The sequence below is a fragment of the Clarias gariepinus genome, chromosome 12 (genome assembly GCF_024256425.1).
Source record: "Clarias gariepinus isolate MV-2021 ecotype Netherlands chromosome 12, CGAR_prim_01v2, whole genome shotgun sequence".
Lineage (NCBI taxonomy): Eukaryota > Metazoa > Chordata > Actinopteri > Siluriformes > Clariidae > Clarias > Clarias gariepinus.
In genome coordinates this window covers 15,291,935-15,312,434 of record NC_071111.1, presented here as the reverse complement: position 1 = coordinate 15,312,434, position 20,500 = coordinate 15,291,935, and the positions used below count along the sequence as shown (strand labels likewise).

The 20,500-nt window shown below is 36.4% G+C and overlaps 2 protein-coding genes across 3 annotated transcripts in view; one reads left to right on the top strand and one right to left on the bottom strand.

Annotated features, from left to right (window-relative positions):
• Positions 1-228: 228 nt before the first annotated feature.
• LOC128534194 (putative uncharacterized protein DDB_G0271982) lies at positions 229-4,591 on the top strand. Of its 2 annotated transcripts, none has more exons than XM_053508523.1 (6): positions 229-274; positions 546-588; positions 1,082-1,210; positions 1,308-1,376; positions 2,787-2,879; positions 3,868-4,591. In XM_053508523.1, exons 2-6 carry the CDS (start codon positions 547-549, stop codon positions 3,946-3,948), a joined length of 414 nt encoding a protein of 137 aa, XP_053364498.1. In that variant the 5' UTR covers positions 229-274; position 546; the 3' UTR covers positions 3,949-4,591. The 2 variants fall into 2 exon arrangements, with proteins under 2 accessions (XP_053364498.1, XP_053364497.1); XM_053508522.1 differs by having other exon boundaries at positions 229-278.
• A 1,580-nt stretch (positions 4,592-6,171) lies between these two features.
• ano2b (anoctamin 2b) overlaps positions 6,172-20,500 on the bottom strand; it is a 36,247-nt gene continuing 21,918 nt past the window's right edge. Inside the window, exons 19-24 of the mRNA XM_053508515.1 lie at positions 18,620-18,768; positions 12,980-13,132; positions 12,810-12,862; positions 11,615-11,781; positions 8,781-8,886; positions 6,172-8,271 (exon numbers count right to left, since the gene is read on the bottom strand). Coding sequence (XP_053364490.1) covers positions 7,903-8,271; positions 8,781-8,886; positions 11,615-11,781; positions 12,810-12,862; positions 12,980-13,132; positions 18,620-18,768 — 997 coding nt within the window. The 3' untranslated portion in view covers positions 6,172-7,902. The remainder of the gene's footprint in view (positions 8,272-8,780; positions 8,887-11,614; positions 11,782-12,809; positions 12,863-12,979; positions 13,133-18,619; positions 18,769-20,500) is intronic.

Here is a 20,500-nt window from a genome sequence, read left to right as displayed (position 1 = left end):
GAAACAACACATTCTGAACACAGTGTACAGAGAACGCTGTGACAGAAACAATTCCAAACAATTAAGATTGATGAGTTGTTGGATTTTATTAGCGCGTTAGTGGCAGTTCTAGCACGTCTGTGCTAAAATAGTTGTAACGTCTGCTTGGTTCCGTCAGGGTATATCATGGTTCGGAAATAGGTTGACCGCCACATACAGTAGGATCAGCTGTACAGTATACAGTACATAGAGGAGAACTTGCAAACACTCGCAAGCTGGAAAACTCTTTCATACAGTAGGTGAGTTTGCTGGTTTACTGCTGATAGTAATGTCGATATGTGATGCTGTTGATATTGTAACAGGCTGGAAGCGGAACAGTGAGTGAATCTGTGTGATCGAGCAGCATATGGACAACATTTCATTTAATTGTACAGATTACATTGGAATAAGCTACTAGTACGTTTATTTCAAAACCTTTTGCTGCCTGATCTACAGTTTGTGATCCAGAATTGTTTTTTTAAGTTTTTTTAAAAATAATTATTAATTTTGCTCCACTTACTTTCAAGGATGGCTCACATGAAGAGGTTCGCCGCAATTCCTATGTCCAAGGTTAGTAGGAAACTTTTCAGACTGATACAGTAAATGTAAAACCATGCTGAAGTTGATGTGAGTAAATTCTGGCATATTTCTTTATTTTTTAATATAAGAACTGAGTTCTTACTGCAGTCCCTACTTTAAGAAAACATGATTGTATAGTAGTTTACATTTACATTTAGGCATTTGGCAGACACTATTATCCAGAGCGACTTACAAGAAGTGCTTTAAAGTTTACATCATTGGAGTTTACTCTAATAATACTTGACAATGTTTTTTATTAACTTTGATTGCTAAACTTCTTCTGTCAAACAGACGAACACAATGCCAAAATGTGACCATGTGAAGTGCTTTCCCAGGCCGGCACACATATGCTTATTGTAACAATTCCGATTGTTTAACCTTTGAATTCAGAGCTTTGGAAGAAGTGAATCTGCTCATTGTCCTAGAACACCTGTTTATTATTATGAGCTGATGATGAAGCTGTGACAGGCTGTTCTCTTCACAGTCTATGAGAGACATGTGCAAAGAAGAGGACTATGCTTTCCTAAACAGCCAGAAAAGTGAGGAAGTAGACAAGACACCAAAGGAGAGCACATGTCATGTAAGCGAGTGGCAGCAGAAACAAGAAGAAAGGGTAAATACCCCTGAACAATAACTCCCAAACCAAAATTACCCCAATTTTAGCCCAAATTTATTAATATGACTTGCCATATGTGTGGTGGGCCCTGAAGCACCGCCGGAGGTTAGACCGAGAGCAGCAGGAGAAGGAGAGGCAGTGCGAGCTGGAGAAGCAGAGGAGGGTATGATGCTCTGGGCGCCAGCTTGGCCATTAACGCTTTGGTAATCTGCTGAGATAAAGCTATTTATATCCATGTCTGATATCCCACAATGTTGTCTAGCCAAGCAATGTAAGGCTTCCTCAGCAGACTAACTTAACTTGCAATCCTAATTGCGCTTGATTGCTTTATTGGTGCAATGCAGTCGCATATGCTGTGACCTCGGCTTAACAAAATAAATCATGCTGAGTAGAACTAAAGAAAAGTGCTACAATATAACCACACATCTCTTCCCATAAACAGCAGACGGTGTACTGTAAGTGTATAGTGATTTACTTGGCAGGGACTCAAGCCTGAGTTGTATAATTAGCTAGAAGCTTGAGAGTAGACTCAGAGACGGTATGTGTGTCTGTGTATAAGGAAAGAAAGTTTGCAGCTGCATGCATCTGACTGCCAGCACAGTGATGGTCTAACAGGATTAGGTGAGGTCACCAAAGAACAACTTGTTGTTGTTGTTGTTTCCAGTTGGTCAGCAATTATGGGAAATTCTCACTGGACCATTCTGCTCTTGTTTTCTTTTGTAGGTGTGAGATTTCGACTATTTCGATCACATAAAATAAATTAGCACTTTCCAAAGTAATCAGGTTTTATTTGGCCCTTAAATTACAAACGGATGGCAGAGTTTCCAGTTCCAGTTTCTTTCTATCGTGTACTTCACTCCATCCGTCGCTCTTTTACGATTCATCACTGCCACCGTCTGATACAAATAAATAAACTTTACATACCCTCATTCATCCCTGTAAAAAGAATAATAAATTAAAATAAATCACACACCTCCACCCTTCCCCCCCCCCCCCCCTCCCCCTGGGGACCTGGGTGTGAATGTGTTGAGTGTCTGAGGAATGAGGTGCTGGAACATGTTTTTAAAAGTCGGAACAAACAGAGGCACCGCGTTCTGATGTGTTCCATATGCTGAAAAGTGTGCAAGTTCTATAGGCATAGCTCTGTTCCTTAAGGAGCTATACTATTACCACAGCGGAAGCAGGAGAGTCCACATGAGAGATATTTTCAGTATGTAACAATAGAGCTCACATACCCATCCCTATCACTCTATATCAACTAAATCGCGCTAACATGAGCAGTAAGGCGTGTCTCAGAGCCACACAGGAAGCGAGTCGATTTTTCAGAATGAAGTACTCTTCAGGATTCAGGGTTATCCCAAATTTCTGGGAGAAGTCATCACTTATAAGAGGAGACTCAAACCTTTTAATGCACAATCTTGTTTGTCAAGGCAATAACTGAAAATTATGTAAGTCTCATATTTGCAAACTGCTTCTGCCAAGCACGGTGAGATCATTTTAAGCACTGGGCATTTCTCATGTATTTGTCATATCATCCTGGAGTGTGTGATGCGGTTTTGTGTGTCTTTTGAAGGAGAAGGAGGAGCAATGGAAAAGCCATGTGGCAGCCCTAGCATCTGAGCGTGAGTCTGTCCGAGGCAGATTACACAGGCTACGTGAATTCAGGGTGAGGTAGCCCCTCGAATATAAACATACACACACACACACACACACACACACACACACACACACACACACACACAATAAATCGATTAACCACACAGATGTTGGAGTCAGGGAAAGGCTGACCCAACTACACCAGATGTTACATAGAGCATGCTGAGCATTGCCAAGCCACTGATTTAGACCAACACAAACACTAAGCACAAAAAAAAAAATTGCTATAGACAAGTGCTCACAAATACAATCCGTAGGCTGTTTTCTGGATCAAACAGAAATTCTCACACATGGCAGTTGTATAGTTTATTACAAAGCAACTAAAACTAAAAAAAGATACAATGAATTTACAAGTAATAAGTTCAAAGTATATCAATAAAAACAAAGTGGATTCTGCGCACTAAGCACCTTGCAATTTTTTTAAAATTCCACAAAGACATTTGAGGTTAAAAGTAGCTGTGCACTTTGTCAAAGCTTCATACTGCCCTAAGATATGTAGGCGATAGCTTTAGTAATGGTGGTGGAATTCATTCATTTTTTTTGGATCTTCACCCTAAATGCAAGGACTCGAGGGGCTTATTGAAGATATTTAGTCACAAAAACATTTATTTTTTATTTTTTTTTACATATAATCACTATTAAGTGTCATATATTACTAATCATATATTTATTTAGTATTTTTTTCCTTTTTAGGCATACTGTGCAAGTAATCTTTTCATAATCGCCGGTATGTGGGAGGTTTATAAGTATGTACATGTATTCTTTGCCGCTTTGGTATGTAGGTACGCATATTATACAGAATATGGAAACAGAGGATATTCATGGGAGTAAAGGATTCTTTTAAGTGGAGATAACTTGTGTGCGGACCTTACTATCCTATTAAACTAGTTAGGCTTAGCACATACGTCCCATATATTTTATTAATTGAATGATTGATTAGCATCCTAAACCATAGTATTTCCTATAAATAGCCCTGGAACATACCTTTCTCATTACAGGACTTCCAGAAGAGAGTGCTGATGCAGGATCTGGACCTTGAGCCTGATGAGAAACTCACCCATCTGCTCATGAGACTGTAACAAAAGTTATTACTGTATAGTGAAGGAACAGATAACTCATACAAGTCTGTGACTGTAAAAATAGTCAAAGAACTACTATCAGTATAGTATCAGTATAACATTAAGTACTGAAGTTGTATATTGCGCTACACTAATGTTCAAGGCAAGATATTTTGGCTATATTGTAGCTGAAAAGCAATTTGTAAATGTGTAAGCTTTTTGGTCTAACTAACAATAGAATAGATCGTGACTATGTGGATTATGAGGATGGTAAAGTGACAAAGTGATGAATTGCTAAGGCAAGAACTGAATTCTCATTTGACATCTTGAAGAGTTTCAGCTGATCATGTTTCCCATGATGCCGTGGGCTAAATGTGGTCATGTTGATCTTATACACACATGTTTATTTAGATTTGTGTCTTCTTTAGGAAGTTTAGACTGATGCATGACTAGTGTGAGAAAAAGAATGAAAGAAAGAAAGACAGAAAGAGGGCCCCAACCATACAGGTCTAGCATTAAATAAAGGAGATTCTCGGGAGTCATGTTGCAGCATGTCTGGCCCCTGAGGGCAGGAAAATGCCAGACTCAAGTGTCTCTCTCTCTCTCTCATTTTTTCTTTTTCTGTGATACATACAAGCAAGCACATAAATTCACATCAAATGATGTTGCCCCATTTCTATTCTATTCTATTCTATTCTATTCTATTCTATTCTATTCTATTCTATTCTATTCTATTCAAGTAATAACTGAAATAATCAGCAAAAATAAATAAAAGAAATAGTGCTGGGTAATGCTAGAATGCTATATAATTATCTATACAATTGCATAGAATCAAAATGTGTCGCTGACTGTCTGGTATCGCTGTGTTGCTGAAAAGGATTAAGACATAATTGGCAAGCAGTTTTGGTCTACCTGCTTAGGATACATTATCACGAAAACCAGTTCACGAGATCAACCCGCTCTTCTTCTTTTTCTTTTAATCTGACACTTGCATTTTCAGACGCACTCTCGAAATCATCCATTTAGTTTATGCCTTCTTCACAAATGCACAAACAGTTGGAGATCTAGCAAAAGAGAAAATAAGAAGTCAAGTATTACACAAATCAATCTTGTGGACTTAACTGAGGAATGTGCCATGGGCAGGGCTTACCTGTGCATACAAAATGGAGGAGTTTGGAAATGTACACATACAAAATGGACGAATTCTAAGGTGTAACCAACACTTGAAACTATGAGAAACTCAAGTATGTACTATCTTCAGGTAAAGAGATGTTGCCCTTAGAGGAAATTCTGGAAAAAGGATATGATTGTTGCCCCTCTGTGCCTGGATTGTGAAACTCCACATGTATACTCTATACTCTGGGCTTGTAAAATGCCTCCGAGGTATACACATCCATAAGCATTCACATTCAGTAGGAAAGCAGGATACAATGTAATGAGTATCACAAGTAACTTAAACCAAATATGTAGACAATATCTACAATTCTTTCATAGAATTAGAGTTTTTAGTGTCTCTTGACTTACATTTGCAAAATAATGCTCTCTGATTTTCATGACATTCATTTCACCCTGTCAAGCCCTGTTCAAGAAATGCTGGAGGCAGATTACTGTCACTAATCTCCTCCTGACTGCTACCACTTTAACTATTTGCTAATGAAAAACTCTTCAGAAAAACACCTGACCATCATGTACTTGGAAATACACTTGATTATTATGGTGCTATACAAAACATTACATCGGCCAAGGTCATCTAAAGGAATTGTTGAGTCATTAATGAAACATTAATCGATCTATCACATTTCTTCATAGTTGTGCGGTACACCTACACCCAGACAACACCTGTCATGACGTCTAAGTCATTAGCCAGCCAAATGACAAACTGACTGGAGCTTTATTAAATTATTCAGCTGTTGAGACTGCCGTTAGTAGACAGAAAAGATTATAATTACAGGGTGAAGCTGAACCTTTCACTGTATCACATTCTCATATAATGACATGAGTTTGCATAAAATCATATTTGTCATGAACAAAATACACTTGAACAGGGCCTAGGGCTTGTAGAAGGAGGAAATGATTGAACACAAACAATTTTATGTCCCTAGCTACCAACAATGCCATCTTCCTGTTAAAACTTTCAATGAATAAATTTCATGCAATAATTACTTCCATGCAAGCATAAACTGAACCATTACAAAAAAGTTAAATAGAATAGCTACATGGTATGAAAGTGTACAATTGGAAATCATGTTCAATTTCAGTTTATTTAATGCCTTCAAAGCTAGCAAATCATACATAAGTCATTCTTTTATGTATGTATGGGATCATTTCTTTAGCCACCAGCCTGGTCACAGAATGGCACTCGTACACAGTTCTTTCTCAAAGCCATGGAAACTGATTAATAAATTAAAAAAATAATAATAAATTACATTGCTGCATGAGGTGATATGAAACTTAACTTCAGAAATAATTGATGAAAGTTTAAAATGATCTCTCGCCCTAACATAGGCATCTGCTGCTAAAATTCTGCACTCAAGAATACAGTTGTGCAGACACTGTCCATAAAGCAACAGAACACAAGGCACTGCCAACAGAGAAGCCCAATGAGTCATTTAAGGGGAAAAAAAAGTGTCACAGCCAGATGTTGGTCTTCTTTTTCCAGCCTCCTACCATGTGTTAATCTGTTCCTGGCTGATGATATTGGGGGAATAGTCCTGGGTTTTACAGAAAGACAGAAAACTGTACAAAATTCATAAACATTGAAGAAGTGCCAAGATGCGGACTTGCATCAAAAGAAGATTACGCATGCACTGTAAGAACTTAGAAAGTAGATACATATGAGATAAATTAGATCTGTAAACTTTAATATAAAATGAGATTTTAATTCCATAGTTCCATCTATATATGCACTACATATCGTTGACATTATCTTGGCTCATGTATCTGACTTCTCAGTGGATAATAACTATTGACTGGCCTTTTCCAAGAAAGACACTGTAACTTATACATACAACAGAAGTTGATAAATAAATAAAAACCATAATAATAAATAACGAGTTGTAAACGTGAAACGGCTTATTCGCTGGCCCTAACCAGAAACAAAACCTTACCTGGTAACACATACCTCAGAGTCAGTCTTATAATCTATAATAGTTTACTTATGAGAAAACTGAACAATTCACTTTGTGAAGAGTGCCACCTTTAAAGAAAAAGACCTGTAACAAGTTTGACACTCATCAAGTTTTATGCACTGTTTTTGTACAATACAATTTGTGCAATAATGTTGTTCATTTTCCTTATCCCTTATCAACAAAAAAAAGTTTCATTGTCCCTAAAAAACACAAAGATGTAAGATTATTCAGATAAACAAATAAAGCCTACAGTGATGCTGTTACCTGAGAAAATGAAAGGGAATAATTATTTGCTGTGATACGCTACATTTCATAAAATTCGCAAAGCAGCTTGGATTTGTGCAGTTTCACAAAATGTTCAGTAAGCATGGACCCGATGAAAATGTTGTTGAGTCCTTTTAAAAAATATCTTCCCCATAGCATAATAACAGATGGGGGGAAATGTGCGAGAGGCCCCATGGATGAGATTCCATGTCTTTCGTTCTAGTGTCTGTGCTCTCAACCAGTTTCGTTGTGCATGGGATGAGGTCCTATGGCAAGCAGGCCTAGGAAGCCTTGGCTTAGGAGCAGGATAAAATCGCCTCTGCAGACTGTGTGGATACACCACAGCCTTAAAAGCAACCAAAACACACCGCCTGTGGACATATGCTCAGACATACAGTACAGAGATAGATATATAATAACATCTCTTGCATTAGCTCCGGTGAGAACCACTGTATGGTTGGTTTTAATTCACCTCAGGAACTCAGTGGAAAGCTTAGCCCTAACCTCCGTTCTCTGTTATTTCTCCATTCTGAGTATGGGCACTCTGAAGACCTCATGGCCGTTGAACCCCTCCTTGTGCTGTTCACACTGCTGTCTGTGTGCCCCCGTCATGATGGGGTGACATGGAGGCCTGGCGAGTAAATTGGCTAAAGCTAGCAGCACGTGCTCGGGTACGGGGACGGGAAGCAGCTATTGTATCATCAGCCTGTGTAAAGTTGGGCAAGGGAGCCTGGGGTTCAGGCACTGGCTGCACGTCCTTTCTGGGCTCCTGCAGCAGCAGCGGGCCTGGTTCCTTTGAGAAAAGGCTATGGATGAGCTGAAGCTTCTCCTTCTCTTCCTTCATGAAGACATCTACAAGCAGCGTCTTCTCCCTTTTAATCTGCTCACTGATGTTCTTAGGCACATCTGGGATTACCCAGGCCACCAGGAGGCCTAAGAACATGACCAGGTTCTGAAGCACATAAGTACAGTATACAAAATAAGACACAGGGAAATGAGTATGGAAAAATGCAAACAAAGTATCTCCTTAGAGTATCATACTAAGCGTTTTTACCTCAACAAGACATCATGGCTTTGTATTACAATTGCCTCACTTTGCCAATGTTATCAATTACATTCACTAATTACTAACATACATGGTTGAAAGGTTACTTTAAAAATGTATTCTGTTACTGCTTAATTAAAATTGTACCAAGTAACATAATCTGACCTCACATCCAATATCAATCCATTAATTTTGTATTATCTCCCATGTAACACCCACATTCAGAAATGAACATAAAATTTTTTTCAAAGAATTTCCAGTGTTGCCACCACAGTTAAATGATTTTATTAAATCCTCTTGTATTCTGTCACTGCTAAACATTTTTGAGAGATAGAGCGAGAGAATACTCATCACGCTAAGAGAAGCTGTGTCAAAAGGATTAAAGTAAAAAGATGCCAGGAATGTAAAAAGCATACCTGAAATAGTATTACAAATCCTAGTCGAGCTGCTAGGATTGACCAGTACTGTTTGGAGAACTCGTAGGCATTTGAAGACCACGGTGGTTCCCTGTAATCCTTATACCTGCAGAGAAGATCAGAGTTAAAAATGCACGAAAATGTGTGACAGACTAAGGTATTTTATGAAGCTCTATTTTCTTAAGGGATCTTTGTTAGACATGCCACAGATTTAAGCTTGCTACATGGGAGAAAACATCAGATCAGATTTCACTCTATTCATTCTGTTATTATAAGATCCCATTGAACATATATGGTCAGTAAAGTTACCAAATTCCATATAAAGTATTATTAGGATTTCCATTGGCATACAATTAGTTTAAATTAGCTGTAGCTTCCTGGAAAATCGCCCTAAAGTCTGTTTGTTGAGTTTGTTTTGTTTTTCATTATGTTTACATTAAATGTACATTAAAAGTATTATTTGATACTGAAGCAGCTATTTCAGGAGAAACAGTGGATATAAATCTTCAACATATATGTTTTTGTTATACTGTACACACAAATGTCTTTTTCACGTTTAATTTAACATAGCAACCAACAATTAACTGAAAAAACAACACATACAGTATGCTTTTTTTTGAGGGGGGGGAATACTTTTTTTCTGCCTATCCTGTGCATACCCATTTATAATGAGGCATGTGACTGAACTCCAAGTGAAGATGAGCAGTTTCTGTAGGTTGTCCTGACCTTTTCTTGGGTTCAGACAACTGCTGAAACCATGGTTTGCAAAGAGCTTACAAAGTAAACTATATACAGGATCTCAATGTTGAAAGGTAATGAGGCCAGTATTCTAAAACCCTGGATATAACATGGAACATTGTAAAGACCATTATCAACAAGTGAAGAAACTGATGCCCCTCACATTGTGATAATTTTTTTTATCCTAACACATTTATAGTGAATTTGTTTTTTCAGCTAAATTCTATTGGTTGCTATATCAAATCACATATAAACTAAAAAAAAATCTGACATGATTGATTATGGTTAAAAATTTTACATTACAAAAAACAGCAATTTTAACAGGGGTGTGTAAATTTGTATATACACTGTATGGGTCATGGATATATGATAGATTTGTATTGTTATATTAGCCACTTTACATATTTTACCATTGAAAAGGTAAAAATTGTGTCAAATAATACGAATGTACTGTTTCAATGTACACGCGCATGATGATTGTATATGAACATAAGGTGCACCAGGTGTTGAGAGAATGAACCAGCAGGTATATAAACAGAAATATTAATAAAAGAGAGGATAAAATAAAAGAAAAAATATCCTGTAGTGTTCTTTGTTATAGTTGCGAGCATGCTCTTACTAAAAGTGATCTGCTCTTTAGCTAGATTATAGACATCCTTATCTGCTGCACATTTTCCCAAATGTATGTGACTTGTTTTACAGTAATTTTCTTTTAACTATTTTCTGCAACTTTCTTTACTTTTATATTAATACATCAAAAGGCAATTACTTTATAAATATTGCAATAAATAACTGATTGGAATTTTAATAACTATTAAATGAGATGTCCACTAGGACAACTGTTATAAATGTAGCCACTACACTGACGTATTATTGACATAATTCTGTTGTTCTGTCATGGATCTGGCTGGGATTTGAAAGACCCCTAATGTAACTTCTAGGCTGACATTAATCCAACAGGGTAATAGGAATACCCTTCCTAAACACAGATGGTGATATTAATACCCTTTATAAAGAAGGTGATAGGAATACCTTTCTTTTTTATGCAGATTCTTTTTTAGAGGATTTATTTGGAATTCTCTGTTATCACCTTGTAATTTTAGTATTGTGTGAACATTGCTTAATCCTTAATGTAATCCTCTTTCGCTAGACTAGTTACAGAGGTAGAAAGATTGATGACTTCACAAAATGCACGCTAATAATGTCACTCAAAGCATTAAATGAAACCAGACACAAGAGTCACAGATATTTTAACTTGATACAAATCTTGTTCTAAACATGGCTTAAATGGTGCACCTGATCTAAATGGTACTGCATTTACTGCATAAATATGTCGTTAAAGATTTAAAGCCCTTGGAATGCCAGTACAGCATAAGCTCATTTGGACATAAGATACACCATGTTAAAAGCAGCATGTGAATTCATCTTTCCTCTTTTATTTTTATTATATCAGTGCATGTCTGAATTAATCAAGGAGCTAGATTAGGCTAATTTACTGAGCTGACGGACATCCTAAATTTAAAAAAGTTGCTAAAATATACAGTCAAAGTATAAAGGATTACAGGATTTCTATTAACATGGAAATTCCGATTGCATAGAAACCCTTAGTCTTTTATGGGACAAGATGTTGTACAGAGGAGAGCATTCATTTGGAATGTGACGTAGACATGTCACTACTCATCAGGGCTTTATTTCTTAATTCTCATCTCTCAGTTTTTAAAAACTGATGAAGGCCCTCGGAAGAGTGGCAAACATATTCCAGACTATAAGACTGTGTTTTTACAACACATGGAATTTATATTAAAGATTAAATATTGGCAAAATTTTGGCCACTCATATAGTTTCCAATTTTAAAACAAACTCAAAACAAACATGAATGATCTGACTGTCCAGTTAAACCCATCATGCTTGTATACATATTGTAGCTCCAGCATTACTTTCTTATATGCTTTGCATACCTACTTTTTATTTGGTACCAATCACCTCAAAAATGTACCTACTATGTCCACCTGCTAACGTAAAAGCAGTAGCCACTGTATTAAGAAACCATACTTTCAGTTTTAAACAAAGTATAAACAGCAGGGGTGGGGGCTTACCGGCAAACTGTGATACCGGAGACAATAGGTGCTGTGCCTTTAAAATCACTGACATTGAAGTAAGATAATGTATGATCGATGAAGCCATCCATGGTGCTAGTCGGACTGTACAAGTACTGATAAACCAGTCGTGGGATGAAGTCTGATGTAAAGGAGATGACAAAAGCCTAAAAAAAAGGAAATGTTTACATTTTTAGAGCATTATTTTGTCTGTAGGAAAAGACAAAAAGTAGGCACTGTCAACAAAACAGTCAACAGTGTAGAGAAAAAATATTTATGAGTGAAAAATATTTAATTTTATTTTTCTTTGTGATTTTTATTGGTGTACAAAATAAAATAATTATTATATAAAGCAATCTTTCTTTGTCTTTTTGTGACATTTGTGGGGAATTGTACACAATGAGGTAGGAAATTAGACTTTAAATTTGGCAGTCTATCAAATGACTGGCAGAACTAGACAGACATAGACTGCTGTTTCTGCTAGTAATGGCTTTCAAATCTCTTAAGGAAAAGCAAGTCAACTGTATTTACCACTCTAACCTGAATTCCATCTTATTAATTTTGCTCCTCATTATAATTCAAAAATCATTTTTTCATGGAAAAGTTGCATTTAAAAAATGCTTTTTAGGCAGATGAATAGAAATTAATACAGTTTGTCCAAGGTAGACTTATTAACTTAATACAGTACATTAACTGTAGGAACAGATTATACACACCTATATAAGATTTAGTGTGAAACCAGAGTATAACATTATACAAAGCAAGAACACATGTAATTTAATACTAATATACCAAACTATTTTATAATAGAATCTCAGCTATAACTCACATGGTATGCAGTTACAGTAGGACCCTGTGGTTGCTGACAGGTAAAATTTTTAACAACATAACACACCAGCACAGTGAGAATGCTTGGACAGACATACTTTAATATTGACCGGACATGCACTGTTTTGTGAAAATGTCAGAGAAGTTCGCTAGGTCAATCTGGTGTGCAATGTGTACTGAATACCATAAGAAGTGTAAGATTTTATATGGAAAGAAAAGAACTTTCTTTGCAGTGACTTCAGAGTGGTTTGTCCTGTCACCTCTCTTACACGCATAGATCTTTTTTGGGCAGAACCACATAAATAGTGTAGTTAAGTGTTTATGTAATTGTACAGAGGAGCTAAAACTAAGAAATGGGCCCACTTACATTGATCAGTACTGAAAACTTGCCCATGCCATTTAGTATGTTGTACCATATTCCTAGAACAAGACATGAATAACATCAAATTACAAGAGCTGTCACAAATGTGCATAAACCTCAGCACATATGATCTATTTTCTAGATATAAAGCAGTACATATAGATGTAGTCTCGTACCGATATCTTGTGCTCTCACGGCATCTGGTCTGCGTAGCTCAGTGGCAAACTTCTTAGCATCCAGTCGGATCTCAATGACGTTGTTTAAAAGAGCAAAAAGAGGAGCCAGAGGAAAAGAGGCCACAAAGAGGGAGACGAAGCCAAACTGGATGACTGCAGAAAGGAAAGAATAAACACAAACAAATAGATGGTCTTGAGCTCATTATCATCATGCATCTGCCTGAATGATGTGCATGCAGTGCAGCTAAAAACACGAACTAACATTTTTTTTATTACAATGTTAGATTATGTGTACCTGGACTGATTAAAAATCCAAAGGCCTTAGTTACCAGAATTATATGTTTTAAAAACATAACCTGTTTTGTATATTACCGAAGTACTGATTTCTATCTTGGCCTTAGTTATTAGGGAAGAAACCTTAGGGACATTATTGATTTTTCTCCAGTGTTACAAAAGTCTTACAAAAGTCTCTCTTGTTTTAATTGTGCTGCCTCATGATTAGAATATGGCTTGGTTTTAAAACCTGTAAAAAGTGTACTTGTGTTAACAAGTAAACAACTGGGAACCTCCTGGCTGATAGTCAGAGGTGAGTCAGACAGCAGCCTGCCGACAAAGCAGGAAGAATCAATAGCTAAGGCAGTATTAACAGAAATGGCCATAGTTTGCCTTAATTAAAGCTACAAACATTAGATGAATTTGACCTTTGTTAACAATTGTTTACCTCTAAATCACATATGGTTTTGAAAAAATATGGATTTCAGCATAAGAGTAAATTGTACTTAACCTAGATAAAAGAGATGTTCACTCATAATCATACAAGCTTCTACTTGCTATGTAACTAGTGAAACTTGCCTCTTGGCAACTTGCTTGTGATTCCATATCATTCCCTAAATCTCGCTTTAGAATGAGAGACTTGTGTACTGGGGCCCAAATACAGTACTTTTAATTCCTTATGACCAGTGTTGGGGGACGTTGCTTTTTAAAGTAACTAATTACATTACAAAATTATTGTCATTAAAAAGTAGTCAGTTAAATTACAGCGTTACTTTCTGATAGTTAGAGCACTTTTCCACTGCAGAAAACTCCTTTGTGATTTCTCATGCATGTTGTTTTAGTCAAGATCTTTATAATTGTTTTACCTTCATGATTTAGCGAAGTTTGGCCCATAATCTGTTATTGACTATTACCCCTATCTCACCTATGCGGTTTCGCGCGGTGGCCATAAAAACAGTTCATCATGATTTTTACAGCAAGCACTAGGCTAAGCTATTCCTGCAATGATTTATAACACACTATTCATAACAAATTTCACAAACATAAAAAAAAATTGTCAGTGACCTCTCACATGTTTTAAATGACCTGAAGGTTATACAGGGTTCATATACCCAAAGTTCTAACTACATATTTTATTTGACCTTTTTAAACGGGGTCATAACACATTAAAAAGCTGCCAACAATGTCTTGAACAACACTATTTTTTGTAGGACAGCCACGAAAAACATTTACAGATGAATACAGATGCCCTCCCCTTGAGAGAGGTTATGTCATCTTGTAAATCTTGTACTCGATTGTGTGGTGATACGTCATGAAATCTGTACAGGTGGTACTGATTTTGTCACTTATTTTAATTAATGCCTATGATGTTGAGATGCTCCAGGTCATAGTCATCCACTCAACTGCTTGAATTTATGTTTAGACAGGGGTTCTTTTAGGGGTTAGTTATCTTCCTTAGCAGAAAGTATGCAACTAAGCACATGCACAGGACCACATGAGACTCAAAAGCTGCAAGGTGACATGATTCAGGGTCAAAAATTCTAGATTTGGCTACAAGGAATTTTCATGGCTATCTATATTCTGGAAGTTTCAGGTTAATTTATTTATCAGGGAAATTACAGTACATGCATGCAAACATACTGTATGGAGTGTCTTGATGCCATGGGCCATCAGAAAACCTTTGGTGACTGCTGATAGAACTGAAGTTTGTATCCTTGCAACACTGTAGTCATGACTTTCTGGGATGTTTTCGGAAAGAAGATCCCCAGCCCCCAGCAATTAGTTGCAAGTTCTCCTGAATTCTTTAGTAGTTGGGGGTTTAGTCTAGACCCAACCTTGAAAGGTATTTGGACACTCAAATACTTAAGCAGGAGCCTGAATATGCATCCCTCCAGGCATCTGGAAAGTGCAGAGAGGGTGTGGTGTTCTTTTAAAGCACCACATGGACACTAGGCTTTTATGATTCTGAAACCTGCAACCTAACGTTCAGGGCTACATTAAAAGCAGCCTCAATGAAGCACCCAGGCAGGTTCATTTCACAAGGTTGCATGGGGCTAATTTACATAGCCCAGGCAGTGAGGAAGATTCCAACTTGGCAGCCAGTATTCCTGTAACCTGGCCCAGATGACTCATTGCCAAAAAAAAGCAAGGTGTCTATTAGATCACTTGCAAAAGCGTCAACTGCTTACTAAGGGTGGTGTGCATCGAAGGTACATTTCTTTTAGCTGCTACTTTCTGAATTCAGCTCAGCCAGGAGTGTTGCAGATGAAGCTATTAATTCATCTAGAGAGTAATTTGAACTTCAGTCATCATCAGTTTCGCAGTCATGCATCAGAGCATAAGCCCAAATCTGCCAGCTGAACTCACAGTATGACAGAACAATCAATGAAGCAGGAGACAGAACCCACTTTCTTAGAATGGTCAAATAATCCTCATTTAAGTGCCCATCCTCATCTCAGACACTTTTACATAAACAGATGTCCAGGAGCATGGTTGGCAGTGATTTTTCCCCCTATAAGTAGATAATGTTAGTAGCTACTAGCTCCTGTAGGTAAGTAACTACAGTACTAAGTTAGTAGCTACTTTGTAAAAAAAAAAAATAATAATACTTAAAATAGGGCAGGAAAAATGTTCACCATTGTTCTAAAATACTGTAGCGTTTTTATCGCCGGGAAAGGATGGTGGAGAGACGAGTGAGCTTCCTTGCTGCCAAATGCAAATGGCTGGGAGTAATTTAATTAACAATGGCACGAAATAGCATACACGACACATCAACATTAATAAAGACACACTTCTAACTCTCACACACACACCCTGGCCAAAGCCACTAACCCAAACACCTTTCCCCGACAGGGTGAACACCTAACAACCCCTCCCGCAAAGCATGATGGTTACTAGTGCAAAACCCCGCCCACGCCACAATACTATCTATTCCCATTTGCTTTTAAGAGGGAGAGAGCGCGCGCACAAAACTAACTCTTTTGTTTAATAGCTTAATATATTTGCGATGTTTTGTGTTTGTTTCAAGAAATTTTGTTTTAAGGAATAGTGACAAATTAATTAATCCTACCAACTCCTCACTTTATTTATATTGTTACCACAGCATATATATTAAATAGATAATTAATTCATAAATTAATAATTAATAATTTATTTAAAAAAAATAAGTCAGTTATTCCACAGCAACCCTGACCAAAGACAAAGTAGTTATTAAAGCTGAAAAAACAAATGTGTTAAACACATAGAACAGTGGTGTATTTAATGCAATCCTGTGTTAATCAGCATGACCTTTCTTTGGCTTTCAAGCTTCATAAGTGTCTTAAACTCTCGACTATATGAGAATTCAAAACCTCCCATTCCCATAACTACATCTATCATGGACTGAAATATGAAATACAGTCTGTCAAACTATAGCAATTACACATTTATATTACCTGGCATTCCTTAAGTGTTGCTCAGCTATAGCTTCCCCGCCCTTTCTGTGTCCTTACTACATCAAAATGTTCCCTATCCACCAGAAAACATCTGCCTAACTCATCACAGATCTTACTCCATTTATGCACAGGATCTGGTGTACGAGAGAAAGACTTGAAAATGTAAAGAATAACACTAGAGTGCAGCAGTAGAGTCTGTATGCCTTGGTTTTTAACATTTATCAAATACATGTACGGCAATATAAAATGTTGTGTAATAACAATATTTTTTGTTATGTATATTTTATTATTACTTATTACAAAAATCAATTAGACCTGAAATCTAAACTGGAATACATTTTGAGCAAAACTTCGATCCAGCATTCTTTGAAAGAGTCTTTGTTTAGATTGCCTTAAGCTAGTTATTGTTCTATCAATATATGTGACCCACAACATCAAATCATATATTAAGTCACATTTTGGGTGATTTGAGATGTAAATCTTCAGATTCCTCGTACAATAAGCTCAATTTTTATTATAATTTAATTATTATATCATGCCTGCTTGCTGAAATATGGCTGGTATGGGAGCTGCTTGAAAAAATCCATCAGAATCCTATTTTTTAAAATATTAAAATAGGAATTCTCTGGTGTAGTAAGAAAGAAAAAAAATCTCAGCCTCACATTTACACCAGGGTTTCCCTGCTATCCTAAAAAAATAATGTAACCAGCAGCACAGTTTTATAGCCAGAAAATGCATGTTTTTCTATTACAACTAGAGTAAACAACTTTGATATTGTTTATTGAAGTGCTAATTGCTTTAAAATAATGTTTAAAATTAAAACAGTCCTGAACATTCTTCAAACATTCCCAATTCTGTTCAGAAATCAGGAAGATAAAGTATTTATCAACCGATTTTTGCTGAAATTTTGATACGATGCACACTGTTTGTCATAGAACTGACTTGACATGATGGGTCACATATTTGCTTAACTAAGCATCTCAAATTTATGAGAACCCGCAGAAAGTGATTAGGTGACGATTCCAGATAAGTCATTGCACATAATCCAATAATCTATACTTATAAATAATTATAGCCTATAACTTCGTACAGAAAACAAGACTGCTCTTTTGTCATCTCACACTAACATGGAACACAACCTTTGTGGGAAATAGAATTTACTAGAGGACTGGAGGACTGCTTGAGGACAAAACTGAGATGCTATACTCATTTAGGCCTGTGAGTATTGAGTGCCTATCAAAGTGTCTAAACTGCATTTTTCAATCAACATGCCTTATGCATTTCTCTTTCTCTCAGATATAGTACAACTGAGATTAAAAATTAAGAAAATAATCTCTTTAAAGAAAATGCATGAATGTAAAGCAAGCTGAATTCAAGTGCACTAGATAAGCCCTTTCCTTTGAAATTTAAAGTTCCAGTAGAAAACAATCAGTTATAACAGAAATAACAGTTAATTGCTTATTCAATGGCCTGACGGGTTGGGAAGTTTTTTTTTAAAGTCTATAATAACAACATGAATTGTATTAGTTGAAAATAAAATAAAAAATACAGTATGTACAATACCTGTATCACCTGTTGAGCTAGAATGTATTACACGACATGCAAAATTAAGAATAAATCTCTACATGTATTTTCCTTTTATAATGCTGATTGTATAAGATATGCTAAACACACACATGTTCAATAACAACAACATAAGGAATGATTCACTCATGAATTATACACAGCACACTCGCTAATGGAAACGCTGTTTGTTAACATGACCAAAAGACAAATGCAGGACTTGCATGCTCTAACCCAGCATGCAAACAAATCCAAGTGATTTAAACTCTACAGTCAGAGAGGACCACCAGTAAATGACAACCAAAAACATTAAAGAGGCTTAAAGTGATGAGCATTTCTGACACTTTGAGGCTGGAAGAAGGTCACTCACTCATTTCCATGTACTCAGGTGTGAGACCCTCAAACGGCTCTAGGTCGTAGTCCAAATGCCACTGGCGCAGAATACGACTTGTCTGTTCCACATGTACTTCTGGAGCTCGCTTTTTTTCCTTTAGGGAGCGGAACAGCTTCTTCAGCTTCCTGAAGAAAGTACAAAGAACAAAAGCGCACATATTAATTAATAATATATGAAAGTGGCATCTGGAAGATACACATTGTTGCTATTATATATGCATGCTTTTATATATATTTTTTATCCCTTTGACTTTAAGTTCTATAAAATAAATGCAAAACTTTTTTTGATCAGTTGGACACCAAACATCAAAAGCACAAAAGCTTAGCACTAATGGTTTTTAGGAAATTGCGTATAAATAAATAGCATGGATGCGTTTTTCCCTTAGCTTTGAAAAATGAACGAATGAAAGCTGTGTGGCATAAATCCTCAGATGTTTCACAGCTCTGGCCAATCAGCCAAGCACACAAGACACTGACGCAGTAGTAGCATGTTAGAGCACACTAACATTAAACGTATTACCTTTTAATAAAGGTAAGTTATTTACTGACTTTTAGGCTCCAAAGTGTTGCTACTTGTGGTTCCCCATGAATGAAAATGAAGTATGGCATTCTGCATGTTTCCCGGGCTCCTCACTTTTCACTCATAAACATTTACTCTGCAGTAAAAGTTACAACCTGAGTAAATAGGACCAATTCCAACCTAATAATGTTCCAGAAAGTATGTCTTAGTCTCAGCATGCAATCTCATGCCATTCTACTCATAAAAAAGTTCCCATGCTCAAAACAATTTTTGGATCTATTTTACTGTGTTAAAAATGGAAGTAATAATAATAATTTAAAATTCACTCCTAATCCAATAATTACTAAGGGAAGTTTTCCGGATGGTGCTGAAAACCAATAAATAGTTTCCTGTCTATGACAATTCCAGATGATTAGGATCAGGATAGGCAACTTTTACAGTAATTTTTTAAAAGGTGTTATAGCCAATGAAATTTTACACTGATATAAATTCCCAAAACAAAGTCATTACATACAGATCTGTTACACATTATGATAATCATAATGAGCATTTAAAACAGATAAAGTTTTTTTTATTTTTTTTTAGATGTAACCCTTATCTTTACCTACCACCTTTAGAAAGCTTACCTGCTTTCATTTTGCGCAAAAACAGTTTAAAATGCTCTACATTATTGTCATATTCAAATGTTTGGTAAAGGTCAAAGAGAATATGTGATAGGATGCTATTCTTTATTATTTTTTATTTCTATTTATCTGCTTGATAACAGTGTTGGGACTGGGAACATGGGACAAAAAAGTAACGCAAATAAAAGTATTTTATATTTATTCGATTCAGGTATGAGTCAAGTATGAAGCCTTTTGTTACATGATACAAATTGGAGGCACGCTAACCACTTTTTTTTGTATGTTTTTGTCATAAACCACAACAAAAAAAAAGTTTTAAAAAAATGCTATTGCTATAAATTGTGCTATAAAATAATTTTAATTTTTCAATTTCTTAAATTAAAAATTTTTTTCTTTCACTTCACATCTTTTTTTTAGTTTCTCCTGTGGCATAGTGGTAGGGTAGAAATAGAAAACATCCCAGTATTTCACTAGTGCTTGGATGCAATCAAGATAAAAAAAAAAATTTAAGTATGCCGGAGAAATGATTGGACTGCCTGCTTTACATCATTGTCACTGCTAAAACATGGCCTCGCCGGAATTCCTTCAATGGCCCAAAAATGTGGAAATGGCTTGGAGCAAGAACTATACAGCGGATGTGGCAATACCTCCCATCCACCATTTCTGTAACGTGCAGGTGTTGCGTTAGGCAGTATGAGGTCATGAATTATCCTGA

What these genes read in the sequence shown, in the direction of transcription:
- LOC128534194 (XM_053508523.1), top strand. Translation starts at nt 547, where the DNA reads ATGGCTCACATGAAGAGGTTCGCCGCAATTCCTATGTCCAAG. An exon ending in AGCAGAAACAAGAAGAAAGG is followed by an intron (nt 1,211 to 1,307) that starts GTAAATACCCCT and finishes TGGGCCCTGAAG; the next exon opens with CACCGCCGGAGGTTAGACCG. An exon ending in AGCTGGAGAAGCAGAGGAGG is followed by an intron (nt 1,377 to 2,786) that starts GTATGATGCTCT and finishes TGTCTTTTGAAG; the next exon opens with GAGAAGGAGGAGCAATGGAA.